At 38.2% G+C, this 18187-nt stretch overlaps 3 protein-coding genes across 10 annotated transcripts in view; 2 read left to right on the top strand and 1 right to left on the bottom strand.

Moving 5' to 3' along the window:
* lipt1 (lipoyltransferase 1) overlaps positions 1–612 on the bottom strand; it is an 8558-nt gene extending 7946 nt beyond the window's left edge. The window contains exon 1 of one of the 3 annotated variants that reach the window (XM_024289184.2): positions 511–612. The gene's annotated coding sequence lies outside the window, so the exon portion shown is untranslated. The other 2 variants (XM_024289183.2, XM_024289185.2) reach the window with 2 other exon arrangements.
* A 109-nt stretch (positions 613–721) lies between these two features.
* On the top strand, positions 722–17129 carry LOC112156753. Of its 2 annotated transcripts, none has more exons than XM_036214694.1 (14): positions 722–1013; positions 2935–3155; positions 3230–3565; positions 3638–4354; positions 5189–5235; positions 5334–5454; positions 6759–7044; positions 7184–7259; positions 7336–7475; positions 7562–7665; positions 10555–10600; positions 10678–10763; positions 10963–11076; positions 16266–17129. In XM_036214694.1, exons 2-14 carry the CDS (start codon positions 2967–2969, stop codon positions 16299–16301), a joined length of 2298 nt encoding a protein of 765 aa, XP_036070587.1. In that variant the 5' UTR covers positions 722–1013; positions 2935–2966; the 3' UTR covers positions 16302–17129. The 2 variants fall into 2 exon arrangements, with proteins under 2 accessions (XP_036070587.1, XP_024144853.1); XM_024289085.2 differs by having other exon boundaries at positions 722–1621.
* A 212-nt stretch (positions 17130–17341) lies between these two features.
* LOC112156839 (uncharacterized protein C1orf115) overlaps positions 17342–18187 on the top strand; it is an 8473-nt gene continuing 7627 nt past the window's right edge. For 3 of the 5 annotated variants that reach the window (XR_004948961.1, XR_004948963.1, XM_024289230.2), the window contains exon 1: positions 17342–17585. Coding sequence is in view for 2 of the 5 variants with exons in the window: in XM_024289230.2 (XP_024144998.1) it covers positions 17382–17585 (204 nt within the window). In the remaining 3 variants the exon portion in view is untranslated. The remainder of the gene's footprint in view (positions 17586–18187) is intronic. The other 2 variants (XR_004948962.1, XM_024289231.2) reach the window with 2 other exon arrangements.

Genomic DNA, 18187 nt, shown 5'->3' with positions numbered 1-18187 from the left:
ATTTTTTGTCTCTGGACATTAGAAAATTGTGGCTTGTGGTCCCTATACAGACCAAAGAGGTTCATGGGTGTAATCAAGTGTGGGGTGTAAGGAGCATACCAAGGATAGGGTTAGGATACAAAAAAAAGAAGAAAATTTCAAAATCCACACTGAAAAGTTGGCAGGATATATTTAGCATGCGAATAAAAGGATATGTTCTCAGTAGTGGTTTGAGTGAAATCATCATAAAAAATAAATAGTGTGGATAACAATTAAATATTAAAAGATAAATAAATACAAAATTTGCACAGAAAGCTTTTACTTTTTTAAGTAGACGACGTAAAACGTAAGGCGTGACGACACAAACCCTTCCCCGCAGGAGAGTGACGAACAGAAGCTAGCACTAGCTTAAGTCACTACTTCGTCCACGCTGTGAAACCGGAAGTCCAAACGTACGGACTGTCCCTCAGTAAGCACGCGGCCACAAACACCGACTAGCATTTTCGAACGCTCTAAAGCAGAGGCGCTGACCTGTACATCAAAGGCTGAAGGGTGAATGTTTCCACACAGTCTTAGCTTCCATGTTCGAGACACGCGCGCAGCAGTTCCGCCCGGACCTTTCAGAATAAAAGCAACGATTTGACATTGTGAAACTTTAGTCCTCGCATGAAGCACATACTTCCGAAAAATAAATGATATATATATGTTAGACTCCTTAAATAAATAAAAACTGAGGGATAATTATGACTTTAAGTTATTAAATGTATGTTATATGTGTGTTATTACTTTCAATGTAAATCAAATATTTAAATTAGTACATGAAACTTCTAGAATTTTCTTAATTATGTGTCTTATGAACGCATATTTCTTTTTGCTTCAGGCGTATATGTCGTTTATTTTGAAAATAAAAGGAACAAATGGCGTCAGAAGTTGTTCATAAAGTTTTTCACTGTCGTTTTTCACGGTCCAACACCATAGGTTCGTTACAGAGACGGGATCCGGACTTTCATGCAAGCTGCTCTCAACAAACGAAGGTTCCACATTTTATGGGTCTTTTATCAACATTCTTTTCTTTATTTTTTTATATTTTTTAATTAAAGCAAAAATACTTTGATTTGACAAGCCGAAATAAAAAATAATAATGAAAGATTACAACAAACACGTTGACTGCAAACCAAAACTGAAACTTGCTACTCTTTTTTGAAAACGTACAGGTAGGCTTTATAAACAGCTTCACATTTTTCAGGTTTTATAACCAACTGGAAGTTCTAAATAAGAAAATAAAGGATTTTAAAAAATATATTATATTAAATAAAATTTGAATTATTATACTATTTGGCTTCTTTAAGGACAAAAATAGTTTGATTTAATTTATAAACTCAACATGTCATTCATTTTCACATTTAACCTCTTTTCTTATGTATATATAAACCAGCAGATCATCATCGTAGAGGTTCTCCCTTATGTTTAAAGCCTTTTCATTTTCAGTCAGACTCTAAATGTGTCTGTATGAGGAAGAAGCAGAGAGTCTAAAGAGTCAACCAAAGAGAGGAAGAACATATGACCACATCCTGACAACACAAAAACACACAAACACACAAGCTCTCACACAGTCATCCTCTTTAGATCGGAGACATTTCAGGTGAGAGCCCATCTCATTTTCATCCAACTTTAGAAGTCGATTTCAAATCAGTATTTTAATTGTCATTTACATTTTATTTGATTTTATTGATTGATTTTAGTATTTGTGTTAGTTTGCACAATGTGTGTTCCTAATATAGAGGTTCATTTAAAGATTTCAGAGAAAGATAGAGTCGATAAAACCACATCTTTATCATGTTTAGAGTCAAAAGTGCTGCTTCTAAACAATTTAAATTGAAAAAAACGTGTTTAGGCAAATCAAAGTTACTCAAAATCGTATTATTGAGTCAGATCATTTGTGTTGGTTTTATTTTAAATGTGGACTTCAGTTTTGTAGTCAGTGTCAAAACTGAAGTTGTTTCTTTAAGATACAGCGGAGTTGATCATGTCCGGTTCTGAACTCTCAAACGTGTCATGTTATCACATTCACGCTTAGTCATAAAGCTACATCCAGCTGCTGTGCGGTCTCTCAAAGTTTCCTCTTAACACCATTAAACGGCTTAAAACTCGGCAGGGTCAAGAATTTCATTTACATTTGGTGCCCAAACTAACTGGAAATGTGACCACAAGAGTTTAAAATCGGTTATTTGTGTTAATTTTAGCCGAACTTTTCTGTAAATGACGGCACACACCGCAGGGTTTGTGTAAAAGGTCAGTTCCTAAATTTAGGCTCATATTTTTAGCCAATTCTTCATCCAAAAGCGTCAATCTTTAAGACATAAAAACAGAATAAAAAAACAAAAAAAAACATTTATTTTTAAACCTTTAAAAATAAAAGCCCATAACTTCATTTATCCCTTGTGCAATCTTATGGGGTCTAGATGACCCAAGGGGTTATCCATCCTTTGTCAAATGTGGATGAAGGTGAATTTCATGCCTGCCACAGACATTTAAAATCATTTTAAAAAAAAGGTTCGGCGCACTGTCTTGTGGGGTCAAGATGACCCCACTCCCAACGCCAACATACGTTGGATACCACAAGGGTTAATTAAATGTGGTTACAAAGAGTCAATATCAAGAGTGTTCTCATGCAGATAGTAAGTGCTATCCTAGGTATGTTTACATTAAAAGTGGGGTCATCTGGACCCCACAAGACATCAAACAGAACTTTTTTTTCAATGATTTTTTATTTTCACTGATGTCCACGGCAGATATAAAATCCTGTCCACCTTTTTTATGGAAGGGATCACACTTCTTATGGGGTCGGGTCATCTGGACCCCATAAGATTGCACGAGGGTTAAAAGTGAAAAGGTGAAAACAACCAATAAAAAGGCTGCCTTAGATCACTGTCATTGATCTATGTGTCCCCACAGAGCCCCATGAGAACGCCGCTCGCTCCACACACATGAAGTCATGCCAGTACACCCACTCGGAGCCAAAAGGTGTGCGCGTGCACGACAACATGTCTGACTCGTGGGGTTTTTCGTCGTCTCCTTCTCCCCCCGTAACCCCCCACTCCAGCCTGTCGCACTCACTGCCCCCCCTCTCTTCTTTCTCATCCTTCAAGGACCATGGAAACCCATCACCCAACAAGGTTCTTCTATTATTTGATGGATTAAATCTGCACTCTTATCATTTTACATGTTTATAATTATTTCTTGCTTCCAGGTGTTATCCCCTCACCCGTATCTGCTCTCCCCTAATCTTTTACCCCAGAGTCAGGTGTCCTCATTCCAATTCCCCCAACCTCAGGTGACGTCCCCTCATCCTCAGACGCAGCTCTTCTATCAGGGCCCAGCAACATCCCCTTCACCCCACCTAGCCTCCCCCCAGGCCAACCCCCTTCTCCTGGCCCATTCCCACTGCCCCTCACCACAGTTCCGACCTCCGACTCAGCACCACACTTTCCACCAGAACCCCAATCTGGACCTAGAGTACTCCGACTGGAACAAATGTGAGTCGTCCTCCGAGCTGCCTTGCTTCCACAACGACTTTACCTTCCAGGTAAGAACCAGTCGAATCCTCGCAGCTGAATCTGTTGACTCGCGTGCTAAAAGGATTTCTGATTTGAAACAGTACCCCACAGCAGCCGAACTGGATCTGCACCTACAGAACCAGAACCTGCTCAGCAATGGCGGGACTCCCCACAGAGATGAGATGGAGACCGCGAACAACTCCTACGACGCTCACCCACTTCTCATCAGTGACTCACTTGGGGTTAGCCACGGCGCAGGGCCCCTGGCGCCAGCCCTGTCTCAGCTGCAGTGCTCGCCGCTTAATTCTGCAGGCGGCGCCATGGGCAGATGGAGCTCCTCGTCTGCAGAGGACTTCCCAACCAACCAGTTCTTCTATGACAGTTACAACGACAGTAATGCCCCTCAACCTTTCTGCAGCCCCACCACCCCCGGACCGAGTCCACATTACCCTCAAACTCCGGCCGTCTCCAGCCCGGGCCCTCACATGCACCTGAGGACGGACCTGACCGGGTTTCACGCACAAACAACCCCACAGCTGGGCAGAGATCAGACCATGGGCTGTGGTCCCAACAAGCCTGACAGCTACTATCTGAGCTCAGACACGAACCAGCAGCAGCACCAGATGAGCCCACGCTTCTGTCAGAGCCAAGCTGACACGATTGAGGACTTGATTGGTTTCCTGAAAGGCGCCGTGAGCTCTGAGAACAGCTTCTCCTGCCTGGGGAGGGGGCTCCTCACCAGCAGCAGTGACTCCAGTCAGGGACTCTCTGCAGATGTGACCTGCAGGGTGCAGGGTGGAGGGCGAGGAAGAGGTCGAGTAAGTACAAAGATAACCTCAAAAGACAATCAAATCAAATCAAACTTTACTTGTAGAGAACTTTTCTGACCAATTTAGTTCAAAGTGCATAAAAACATTTTACAATTTCAAAAGACAAAAACAATGGAGCTATTTTGGGGCCATAAATATTTGAAACCCAAATAAAAAAAATATTGGTGTTTGGCCCAAAAAAAAAAATCTTAAATTTCCAAAACCTTTTGCTATTGTAAAATAAACTTAATTATTTTCAACTTCAAATTTCAACTTCCAACTCAACATTTCAATTTCAAAACTTTTTTTCACTTTTAACTCTTTTTTTTTTCATTTTTTAAATCTGAACATATTAGTTTTAAAACGTTTGGCCCCGTTGTGGCGCATTGGGGCTGGGCTAACACAGAGGACCAATCAAAATTGATGAGGGTGGTAACTTCAGTACCGGTGGATTCTCCTTGATTTTGATTGGTTCTTCGTTTTAGCCTCGCCAAGGGGCGCCGCTAGGGACTTTGGGCCCCTTCAAAATAATTTTTATAGGGCCCCCTAAGACTGCGGCAAATTTGCATTAGGGACTTTTATGGGACAGTCTGGACCCCTAGAATCAGCCACCTTTACTCCCCCTTTTCGGCGCCCTGGACCCCGCCCCAACGCGCCACATCAGGGCCAAAAGTTTTGAAACGGAAATTTTTGGGTTAAAAAAAAAAAAAAAAGATTTAGAAGTGAAAAGAAAATTTGAAGCAAAAAAAAATGTTTTTGAAATTGAATTTTGAGTTTTGAAACCTAAACTGTACATTTAGTTTTTACTTTGATCAACAAGAATCATATTTTTCATGCGTCCAGGTGAATCAGATGCAACTTGAAAAAAGAAGTGAAGTTCCAGATCCCAGGTACCCTGCAGTGATGAAAAAGTGCTAAACTTTTTTTCAAATATATACATGCATCTACACTAATTGTTGTGCTCATTGTTGGTGTGTTTGTGTTGTAGGCTTTTGTGTGTGGTGTGCAAGCGTGAGTTCAGAAGCCTGGCGGCACTGAACGGGCACATGCGCTCCCACAGCGGTTTCAAGTCACAAGCGTGGTTGAAAAAGGTTCAGAGCAATGCCAAAGTATGTAATTTTTGAGTAAAATGGATGGGTTTATAAGTCGAATTTAATCTAGAAAAAGTCCAGATTGTGATTTTAAAGTCCCTCTCCGATCATCTTTTGATCTATTTTAAAAGAGTCTTTTAATTATAATTATGTCTTTTTTTAAGTAATTATCAATAAACCTGTTGTTTTCTAGGACATAGTTTCTGCTTTTGGTGCAGAGTAAGCCCGCCCCCACTTCCCATCATTCATCTGTTTACACTAAAGAAAAATGGCGAGCAATATTGGAGCTTTCTACCTGTACAATTTTGATCCAGATGCCAGCTCAGACGAGGAAAACAAAGACGTACATGAATCTATTTGTTTGGAGGTGGATGCATACGAATGGGCGGAGCTTGTAGCTTTGCGTAGCACAACCAGGGATCGATAATATTGACAATGATTTGATTGGATTCACAAGAGCCTGGATTGATTCGATTCCGATTTTTAAAATTCTTTTGATCTACTCAATTCAATTTTGAGTTTACACATTTATTTAGAAATACATTAATAATCTACCATATGTTTTAAAAATATTTATATTAATCTGATACAGGTCACGTACTGTAAAATGTATTAATAATGAGATTGTTAATAGATTCCAAAAAGAAGTGCCAACAAAACTGTTCAGATCATTAACTTTGTAAACATTGTTCTGCTTCTCCTGGAGGGTGTTTCAGTTTGGCCTCTAGGTGGCGATCACACTATAGCAGTACACTTAATTCAAGAAGAAGAAGAAAGTATGAGCAAAATACTGTGTTTTACGCCACTTAAAAAAATATTTGCTTAAAAGAGTTTTGAAAATTAATGCCTGTAAGTTTAAAAAGATGCTAATTTAGTCAGAAATGTCTGTTAAGGTCAACCGAGCGTTAGCATTAGCCGTTCTATGGGAAATTCTATTAAATGTTAGCATCCAGCTAGCTTTACGTGCTAAATCGATCTATATTTTTATGAATCCATTATTGATTCAAATTGATTAACACAGCACTAATAACAACTTCAAGGTTTTTCCAACAGCCTTTTTATCCGTCTGCTCCTGATTTACAACAATTATGATTACTCAAAAACACAAATTTACTCATCATTTTCTTAATATATATCCTCCATCATGTTAAAAACACCCAAAGCAGCATATTCATTGAAGTGTGTCTTTAAAAAGAACATATTACTGTAAGCTAGTCATGGCCTGTGTAAGTCATTTTTGGATGGACATGTCATTTTCAGACGCTCGATTGGTTGCCCTCTAGTGGTCTCTTAGTCTCAAACTCCTTCCTGCTCCCTTTCAGGACTGCTCCCTTCAGAGCTCAGCCTCGATGGTGATGCCCGTTTCCGTTCCCGTCCGAACAAAAGAAATGGCGGCGGCGGTCAAGAGCAGGCAGAGGAAAGGCCTCGACCCCCTGCCGGCCCTCAGAGGAACGCTGCTCTATCGCAGCTTGATGGAGGAGGAGGAGAACGAAGAGGAGGGAGGTCACTACAGACCTCCCCCAATGCTGTGTCCACTGAGGTCTGGGCCGGGGTTGTACTGCGGTCTCACCCCTGTTAGCTTGAGACCAGAGACGGTTCAGTTACACAGTAAGTTAGGTGAAAAACTGAACTGATCAGATGTTTTATACTGTTAAAGGATGAACTAACAAAAATGTGGTTTAATACCAAAAAAGAAACCCAATTCTTCCTATATTCCCAAAAACTGACTAGAATTTCTAAATCCCAGGGGATTTGGATGATCTTGCTGCCACAACAACCGCCTGTCCTCAACCTGAAACACTAACATCAACGAAACTTAAACCGTATGTAGCCAGAATTGTGCAAAATTATCATTGCTGAAATTTCAGTGTCTGGTAACTGTACATGAAATCATCACAGGCGGATTAATTTGGGTCGGAGCTTCCAGGCGGATATCCCGCCGCTGCGGGACGCAACATACGTTCACTCAGACTCCCACAATGCACTTCTAGCCTGGAGGCCTTTAGACAAGCTGGAGGACCCTGTCAGTCAACAGAGAGGTACACAAAGACTCAGAGATATGTCAAAATAATCAGGTGTTCAGATTCAGTGACTTAGAGGATTTGTTTGTGGTCTGTTTGTACAGTTCAGGCGCTGCTGATGATGGCTCAGTCCAGTCTGGTCCCAGGAAACGGAACCAGTCCAGAACACGCCCTCCACATCCTGTCAGAGTGCAAAGGAGATTTTCTGGTACAATGTTTGGATGTAAAACTTAAAATATTTTATATTTATAGTATTCCCCCTGTAATTCGCGGATATTTATATGTAAAGTATTCCCCCGCTTATTTGATTGATCAGTTTATTTCAAGCATAGATTATCAAAAATACTGGACTAACTCAAACATTTTAAACTCATTACAGACTAATGAAATGCATTGATTAGAAAATAAAAAACACACATATATATATATATATATATATACAGTATATGTATAAATATGTACATATGCATTCATGCTAATGTCAACGGTTTTATATATATATATATGTGTATATGCATTCATGCTAATGTCAGCGGTTGTGCTGAGTAGAACGACATCTAATAAGCAACCAGGAAGTCTTTTAAATGGAAAACACAGTGGTAAATTCAAAAGTTGACAAAAACTGAGTTTTAGACCCTATGTTCCCAATGGTTAAATATAAACATTCTAAATGAGCAATTTTGTGTGTGATTTCATATTATTTGCATTTAATAAGTGGCTGGCAAATACTGTAACTAAAAAAAAACAAGAGACAAAAATTAATGTTGATTCTCAATTAATTTTTTCTAGATTCGCGATTAATTTCTTTGATTTAAGATTCCCTGCCCCCAATTCTCAAATATATATATATATATTAGTCATGCTAATGCCTGAGTTAATTAATTTATTAATAAATATAAAAAAAATAACTATGTTTTATTAATCGTGCGCATTAACAAGTCAACATTCACAGCCCTAATATATATATATATATATATATATATATATATATATATATATATATATATATATATATATATATATTGTCTTTAGTTATACTCTATACATATATATTCATATATAGTTATAATAAAGTTTTTATACATAAAATGTTTTTATACATAAAATGTAAAAATGAACTGGTTATACTTTGTAAACATACTATTACTTTTATATACTTTTCTGATATATTAAATATTATTTATATATACTTAATCTATTCATATTTATATATAAATACATAAATACTGTTTATGTATGTATATATAATTTTATTTTTTATATTATATATATTTTTGACGACACACTAACACACACATACTGTGTGTATATATATATATATATATATATATATATATATATATACTTATTTCAGTATACTTTGTAAAGGAAGTAGGAATAACAAAATAATCAAAGCAGTTATTTATTAAGAAATAACAATTTTATATATTTTTATGTATTAAATATTATTTATTTACATTTGTTATAATTATGTTTCATATAAATACATGTTATATATATTTGTATTTAGCTTATATAAAATTTTATATATATATATATCAACTATCAACTATCAACTATCAACTATATAATATCAATATCGTTATTTCATCATAAAAAGCCACTGCAGAGCTACACTTATTTTTCTACATTGTTAGCAGGTGATGATAGCAGCATGACATACCAGTAATGATATTTGAGTAGACTTCAGGAATGTGGGATACTTGGCCTCAGGGGGCATTAACTGTTGACATTCTGTAAAAAAGTCATCAAAGTAAATTTTCACAACGTACTAAGTTGCTGTAAGGATTAAAGCTATATTATCATAAAATATATCATATAAATACATATGATAACTTACTAATATATGAAACAAAGAGCAAAAAAGGGACAAAATGCAGAAAAATAAACATTTCAAATACAAAGCTAAAACAAAAAAGCCAAAAACTAGTAGAGGAAAGTAAAATGTCTGGTACAGAGTTCTAAAAAGGTTTGAGATCTCTGTGGGGTTTTGTTAAAATCAAAACCACAATAAGCACAGAAAACCAGCACAAATTCAAAGAATTTTTATATTGACATTTAAATACAGAAAAAATATATTTACAACCACAAAATGAAAAGAATTAGAAAAAGTATAAGTTATGTTTAATGATAAATCTGATTTATCTTAAAATTGGATCAAAGACAATAAATAACTTTCCTGTAGAAGTGTACAAAAAAAATAGCTGTCGCTAAAAATTATTAACAAAAATTACTAATGGTGTATATTTTATATCGTACTTTTACTACCTTCTTAGACAGCCCAAAGCGCTGCGCAGTCCTAGTTCCTTTCACCCGTTCCCACACTGACGGTGGCTCCGCTGGCGCCAACCTATAACCACCAGGAACAATGTGGGGTTCATTGTGTTGTCCAAGAAGGCGGTATCTGGAACTGGTCTTTGATTAGAGGTCGACTGATTTACCTCTTCACCACAGAAGGTCAATAAAAGTTGTACAGAATCTAGAAAACTAGAGGAAAGCTGTAAGTAGAAGACCTGTGTGCGTTTCAGGCTTCCCAGTTCAAAACTCTCAACCTACAGAAGTTTTTAAGTACTTTTTCAGGCTCTACAAGCAAACCGCACAAAAAAGGAATGTGTGTGCGGAAAGTAAAGCAATTTGAACTTTGGCCAATCAGGGACTTGGGTTTGGTAGTGACGTATGGGTAGTGTCCTTTTCAGTTCGCGGAAGTGCCAACCGTTTGAAAATGTATCATAGAGGAGAAGGTAGTAATTGCGGTTTGTGTCTAGATAGAATTATATGACACCAACGCTATGTCCAAATTCCTTCACTACTCACTATTTAGTGTACTATATAGTGCGTGTTCATCATTTTGTACTCTCCAAATCTACAACTCCTAAATTAAGTCCTCTAGAATTTTCCTGCTTGGAAAGAAAAAGTCTTTGACATTTTGCACCAAGTGTCCTCCAGCTTTTGGTACCTGCGCTGGTATTGGGTAGCAACAGACCAATATGAACACTGTATACTAAAAGAACGTTCTTAAATACTTACGTGTACATAGTCTAAGACTTGTAGCATCACAAATATGACAGATGTAATCAAATGTAGCGTTTTCTTTCAGCTGACAGTGGAGAAGCTGCTGACTACACCACGGAACAGCCAAAACGGTCAGCTTCAGCTCCTGTTCCTCAACATGAAGTGTTTCTCCCTCACATGATGACTTCACCTTTACTGTATGTTGTAGGCGTCAGCTGGAGTGCAGCTGAGAAGAAGCTGCTGACCAAGTCCCTGCAGCTCCATCGCAAAGACTTCCAGAGCGTCTGCAAAGCCGTAAGCAAGACTTTTGACCTGCCGTGCCTCCTTTGTTGTTAAATAAGAAGTTCTATATCCCTCAAGTAAATACTAAAGAGAAAAAGAATACGGGTGCTATTCAATCCTCCTTAAATAAACCTTGAGATACTCGTCTTTTAATTCGTAGAAACTTTAGAAGAAAATGTCAGCCCTGAACATCTGATTTTCCTTCTCACAGGTCAAGACCAAGTCTGTGTCGGAGTGTGTCGAGTTTTATTACATGTGGAAAAAGAAGCTGAATCTGAGCTTGAAAACTAAAACTGGCCTGACTGTCACCCTGCCAAACACAAATGTAAGAGACTTTTTTTCTTTTTTCAAATGGTTAATTAATTCATTTTATGAAAAAGGCTGTGATGTCTGTATGAGCAGTACCAAGAAAATCAACACGTTAGATTGGGTGTAACATCTACACGGTCTTGTGTGTGTAATGCTTTTGATGATATCATTGGTGTGAGAAACTTAAAATAAGCCCAGCCAGCAAGGCCAGACGGGCCCCATTTGGTTTCAAAGGGGGCAGAACATTTGGGCCTCGATTGGATTTGTCCACAGTTTCTGTGGTGGCCCCACCTGTGTTTGCCCACTTTGACTTAAGTGGGCACTCAGTGGGTTAGCTCGCTACGCTAGACATCCACCCGGTGGATAGCGGAGCTCGCTAGATGGCCACATTGTGAGTGTGCTAGCTCTTTACTGCACAGCTCGCTACAGTAGAGCTCGCTAGGTTGCTACAATGGAGCTTGCTAGCTCAATACAGCAGAGCTCACTAGCTTGATACAGTGGAGCTCGCTAGCTCAACACAGCGGAGCTCACTAGCTTGATACAGCAAAGCTCACTAGCTTGATACAGCAGAGCTTACTAGCTTAATACAGCGGAGCTCACTAGCTCAATAAAGCAGAGCATGCTAGCGCACTACAGTAGAGCTCGATAGCATGGTACGTGTCCACTGGGAGGCTGGCTAGCGTTGCGAGCTAACCCACTGAGTGTCCACTTAAGCCAATGTGGACAAACACAGGTGGGGCCACCACAGAAACTGCCGACAAACGGGGCCCAAATTTTCTACCCACTTTGAAATCAAATGGGCACGTTCCATTTTCATGGCGTTCCTTGAGGTGTTCGTATGAGCCTCAAGAGAACTTCAAGACACACCTCCACTCCCATCAAGATCCGATCGGTCCTCTCTACAAACCTCTACAGGCCCGGAGAACCCAAAACCTGCAGCTCCCGCACGGCTTGGGCCATACTGTTTTCGCAGACAGATAAAAAATGTGCACGTTTTAGAGAAAATTTGACCCCCGCCACATGCTCGAAAACTCACTTTAATTTGCGCATACCTAGTACCCGGTGAGAAACATGACGTCATGGTGAATGGAATTGTCGAAAATATGAATGTGGCAAAAATGGCCAATGTAGCCCCAAAAAAAATTAAATAAAAGCCCGCTAACATGACCTAAACATATGTTGGGGATATTCAAAGAATTATGGCGATGTTCACGTTTTCCCACAATATGTGAAAACTGCAACTTTTCTTTCCCCCAAGCTTAAGTCTACAACCGAAGTTTTGTTGACCTTTGATCTCAGAAGGAGGCGGCCATCTTGAACTAAAAAAACAGCTTTAGGTTATGTCTGAGTTCCCTCCAATCCCTAGCTACCATAAAACTATCTTAGTTTTAAAGGTAATTCGGACACGACGCTCACTACTTTTCTTTTGTTTTTCTAAACACTGGATATGACATCACCGATTTCACGTAAAAATCGAATAAAAATGAACATTTCACGACGTTTATTTATGACTCCACTGTGTTCTGATGGTGAAAATGTGGATGATTTATTTAAATATTGCATTTAAATACGTTTTTTTTTGGTTTGAAATTGTTCAACCACAATGCATTGTGGTCTATATTTGCTAATCTGTGACCATCGATGCAGGCTAGTTTTTCGCAAAGACTTCTGGGAAATTTCTAGTGCACTCCATTTTGGAATTAGTAGGTTCGGACAACACTAGAAAATGGCGAACGCTCTATATAGTGATTAGGGGGGGAATTTAAGTTAAAAGTTAAAACTAATCCTATTTTTTCTATCATCTCTTAATTTCTCAAGCATACATGAAGCTGGTAAAAATATTGGAGTTAAAATTTATAGATTTTGAACCATGCGCGCGCAAAATCGCAATAGTTGCGATTGTTGCTAGATCACACATTTTTTTGTTGAAATAGCGAAAAAAATCTATACAATTTCCTTGATTTAAGATTAACAAAACAACAAAACATATGACTCTATTAGGAATGTGGGGGTGGGTAAAAAAAAAGAAAAGAAAATTTGCTTGAAAAGTCACTAAAATTTACACACATCTAGTTTTGACTTGTTCTTTCTCTCTGGCAGTAACTTGGTTAGCCTTGCCTAATGTTGGAGTTGTTTTATCGTTAGATCTAAGAGGAGACAGAGTGACCATGTTAACAACTAGAAAGCCTTGAGTTGAAAAAAAAACACAACATAGGATACAGAGAAACATACAAAGTTGTACAAATGCTGTCCTGTCTTATATGTATTTTTTAATCAGAAATGATCTTTGAAAAGTTGGCTTAACTATAGATGCTAACGCTCACTTCTATTGAAAAACAAGGCTGATGCTAATCCCATATGTACAAATCTGTCTCGTTCACCAACGATTTTCATGGTTCATACAAAAATGAAATCATAATCATAAAACATCATAAAATAAAATAGAAATAACCTTTGAATAAATCACTTCTTCTATCACTTTTTTCATCATAGCTAGAGAATAGCAGCAGTTTGGTAAAATGACCTACACAACGGCTATTACCACATCCTACCATGCCGATTACCATAGAACAATCCTCGCTGTTACCAGACACAAACCAACACGAGCATGGAAACAAACCGAGCCGTGTGTCAGCGAGCTGCAGTTTCAGTTTCCATCAAGTCAATCAGTTTGGCCTTTCAGGTCAGTGAACACAAATGAAACTACAGGCGGAGTGAACAAAAACCGCTAAAACCAAGTTCCTCTTATCACTCCACATGCAACAGTAGCTCAAAGCACACATGGAAACACACCAAGAACGCCCACTTCCTGCCATAGCCTTCACGATTTTGAGAAGAACTGTGACATGACATTTGAAAATGCAAATGTCTGTGAGCGTGTCGGTGCGGTCAAACATCAGACTTTTTTTCATTTTTCCATTCCAGAATTTAGAATTTCTCAGCACCAAACTTTGATTATCAATTCTTTGGGGTTTGTCTTTTTCAAATTTCAAATTAAAAGCACAAACTCCTCATTGACTTTTTGGCTGATTTTATATTTACATTATTATTACTAACAAAAATGAAAATAAAATACAAATATACAGTCAAATATAAAAGTTATACAGTAAAAATAATCTATAAAAGACTGAAAAAGGTTAATCAAACCCAATTTAAATATGTCCAGGTCAAGCACAGTGCACAGGTTAAGGCCAAAAAATCCAAACAATGTATCCATCCTAAAAGGAACAACAACTGATGAAAGGCTGATACACTCTGGGACCAGAGACTAGTTAGTGTAGAGTTATTGATTAGCAGGGAAAGGTTGGAGCACAACCACGAAACTCCTTGAAGGGAAATAGTTGTACACTCTTAAAAAAAAAAATTATCAGGTTTAGCATATGGCATAAATACTGGACTGTCACTACTGATACTAGCAGGGACTTACAGATGAAAGATGCTTACAGCGAAATGTTGAAGTGATGCAAAACTCATCAATTTTATTCAAGCTTTTTCTTTCACAGCTCTATTCTGATTTATTAAAAATGTTTGATCGAGCACAAACTAGAATTATTAATTTTATTTAAAAAGGATGCTACCCATACAACACTACCAAGTCCTGATAGGTTAAAGTTCAACTGGTATAACTTTACAGCACGTGTTTTCTAAGTAGAGCCTTAAAACTGACTTAAAAATCTTCATAGCAACACATGAACGAGAGAGTTTTGAGTGCAGAAGTCAAAAAAGCACACGTCCTTTTGTTTACATATCCTAAAATCTTCCAGTCCAAAGATGAGAAAAACTTCCAAACGGAGCAAGTTTAGAATAAATCCCATCTCCGGTCCAATCTCAGTCAAGCCTTTTATTCACTGACTGTTTGCTGTGTGTCTCTGTTGTGTTCACACAAAATAAAATTTACTTTGCCTCTGTCATTTTTGTCTGACGTCTGTCCCTAAGGTAGGACGCAACAATAACCAACGCAACACTACGCAATGCAAACCAACACTGCACAACGCAATATTGCATAATGCTACACAATGCAGCGCTACACAAAGCAACACAGAGCTATGTAACGCAACTCTATGCAACGCAACACAATGCAACACAAACCAACAATGCAATATTGCATAATGCTACGCAATGCAGTGCTATGCTACATTACGCAATGCAGCGCTATGCTACATTACGCAACACAGAGCTATGCTACATTACGCAACACAGCGCTATGCTACATTACGCAACACAGGGCTATGCTACATTACGCAATACTGAGCTATGCTACATTACGCAACACAGGGCTATGCTACATTACGCAATACTGAGCTATGCTACATTACGCAACACAGCGCTATGCTACATTACGCAATACTGAGCTATGCTACATTACGCAACACAGCGCTATGCTACATTACGCAACACAGAGCTATGCAATGCAACTCTATGCAATGCAACTCTATGCAATGCAACATTATGCAACGCAAGGCTATGCTATGCAACGCAATTTTGTGTAGCGCTACTTAACGCTATGGAATGCAACACAACGCAATGTTGCGTAATGCTATGCAATGCAATGCTACCCAACACTACACAACACAAGCTTTACGCCGCAGTAGAGGTAAATCAGTCGACCTCTTATTTAAAGATCAGTTCCAGATCCCGCCTTCTTGGACGAGACCCTGAACCCCGCATTGCTCCTGGTGGTTAGAAGTTGGCGCCGGTCCGTCAACCCTTTAAATTTTGCTGTAAAAAGCCAGAGAAACAGGAAACAGGTCCAGGTTTAAAAATTAAAGCTTTCACTGTACTTACAAAATAAATCCTCATAAAATGTTATTTCATATTTACGGTGACGTGTCCACGAAATAACACACGCAAACACCGCAGATAACACTAGTGTTTCCCCATGGACGATAGTGAAAGTACGAAAGTATAACATCATTTACGACACAAAACATGCATTTACAAGTACTTATTGAGGAAAGAGAGGATATGGAGGACAAATTCCTCCTGTAGCAACCAATGGAGAGGAGGGACGGACCGGAGACGCAGCAAAGACGATGTTACTATCTGATGGTGGTGATACGAACCCCCCACACAAGAGAGACACACCACAGACTAACCATATGTAAATTCAGGGTCACAAGTTTGTCCCAAGTCACCACGGACTGAAACTGTCAGATCCTGGAAGTCATTTTGATATTTATTCACATTTTACTTTTTGTTTTTCAGAGCCAAAGACCATCAAAGTCTGCAAAAACAACATGAAGCTCTGGACAGACTACACACTACTTTAGAGCACGACACACCCACACGTACATGCATGACATCCACCTATCCTGAATGTTTGATGTAACATATGTAGAGTTTGTATTTACAAGTGTAAAATTATGTGAAATTTATTTAGAATATGGAAAAAAAGGATATTTTAAATGGAAATATGTTTGTTTTTAAATATGGGGACACATGTCCAGACTTCCTGTCGCAGACGTTGGAGGTTACTTTTCCTCTTGAATCCTTTGTTTTCAGCCTCAGGAGGTCGGATGCTGGACAGATCCTTGCTTATTGCTTTCTAAATGAAAAACACAAGTAAATATGAGACGCCTCAGGTTTTCTTTTTTGGAACCAGACTTACATGAACTAAAGGACTAAAAAGATCCAGAAAAAACAGTAGAATTTCATATTTTGAGTGGATGTTAACAGGTTCATGTTTGGTTTTATAGCATCTCTTTCGCTGTTTTTGGACCACAACGTTAGCAAAAACGCACAAATTTAACATTATACTTTAATAAGTCAGGATATGATACAAAACTTTTTTAAAAAAAGTACTTTTTAAGACTTTTTCGGACTTTTAAAGCATTTTTAAGTATTAATCAAGATCATTTTTATGTATATTTTATGTATATTTGTAAAACACTCTATGTACATGTGAGTGGTAAGAAGGATGCTTTTCATTCATGTTTTTTCCCCAAAAAAACATTAAAATGATATTTTAAAGAGGTGGAAATGAAAATATTTTACAAATGTCAAACTATTTTTTTTAAACTGGTGGTGACCTTGTATTTATGACAGTATTTGATGTATTTGTGACAAAATAAAATCAGACTAAAGTGTTTTTAGTTGTAGTTTTTGTATTTTTTTATCAAAAGTATTGCTAAATATATATGACTTTTTTATGTAAAGGAAATCCCTCAAATCTCCACATTCCTCTGTAATCCTAAATTTAGTGGATACCATGTTTCCTGAGTGCTCCAGGCCACTCATAAAGTTTGGACTCCTCCTCATTCCAAAGGTCCTCCTGCCCGCTGGTAAACAGGAGCGTTAGCGAGAAGGAAAAAGGAGCGCGGGATGGGAGCGGAGGAGCAGGAGGAGGATGTTACAGCTCCTTCTTCGGGGAGGGAGAAGCAGCAGAAAAGTGCTAAAGAAGTCTATTTCAGCATCTTGCCGGATAAATATGAGCCTCTGATCGAGGAGGAGACGGAGGAGGAGAGGAGGAGGAGGAAGGAGGAGAAAAAGAAGAAGAGGAAAAAGAAATATAAGACGTATCGGAAGGTAGGATAATGCTAAAACAGAGTTTGTGAGGTGGGGTTCCTCTTTAATCACAAAATAACGCAACTGCAACGTTGTTTTTCATATGATATTTTTATTTAAAAAATCAATAATGTAACAGTATAATAACGAGATTTTTAAATAAATTAATATAATGAGAACTTAAACTAAATTTATTATGTTTTCATTAGCAAAACAGTAATAATCATATGTTTGAAATGAATTACAGCATTTAAAATGTAGAAACTCCAGTAAATATAAAGCTGTTGTTTTGCTTCAATCAGCAGGAATGCAACTCAAGATCCTGTCTGAAGGCATTTCAGCTTTATCAAACATTAACACTCCGCTGTGAGTCTGACCTTTGACTCTAGCGCACACGTCCCGGTATTCTTCTGATAACAGAAACTACTGATATAAACAAAGAAAAGTGAAAAATAAATGTTTCCAATCTTTAGTTTGGTCCATTACATGGCACTTTTGGGAACTTGTCATTCCCTCTCAGTAACATTTCTGCACTTAAGGCTGTTCATGTTTTAAGGCAGGGGTCTCAAACTCAAATCAGCCGGGGGCCACTACAGGTGGCGTCTAGGTGAGGCAGGGCCGCA

The sequence above is a fragment of the Oryzias melastigma genome, linkage group LG2 (assembly GCF_002922805.2).
Source record: "Oryzias melastigma strain HK-1 linkage group LG2, ASM292280v2, whole genome shotgun sequence".
Taxonomy (NCBI): domain Eukaryota; kingdom Metazoa; phylum Chordata; class Actinopteri; order Beloniformes; family Adrianichthyidae; genus Oryzias; species Oryzias melastigma.
This window is presented reverse-complemented; position numbering and strand designations above follow the sequence as displayed.

What these genes read in the sequence shown, in the direction of transcription:
- LOC112156753 (XM_036214694.1), top strand. Translation starts at nt 2,967, where the DNA reads ATGAAGTCATGCCAGTACACCCACTCGGAGCCAAAAGGTGTGCGCGTG. An exon ending in ACATCAACGAAACTTAAACC is followed by an intron (nt 7,260 to 7,335) that starts GTATGTAGCCAG and finishes AAATCATCACAG; the next exon opens with GCGGATTAATTTGGGTCGGA. An exon ending in AGTGCAAAGGAGATTTTCTG is followed by an intron (nt 7,666 to 10,554) that starts GTACAATGTTTG and finishes GTTTTCTTTCAG; the next exon opens with CTGACAGTGGAGAAGCTGCT.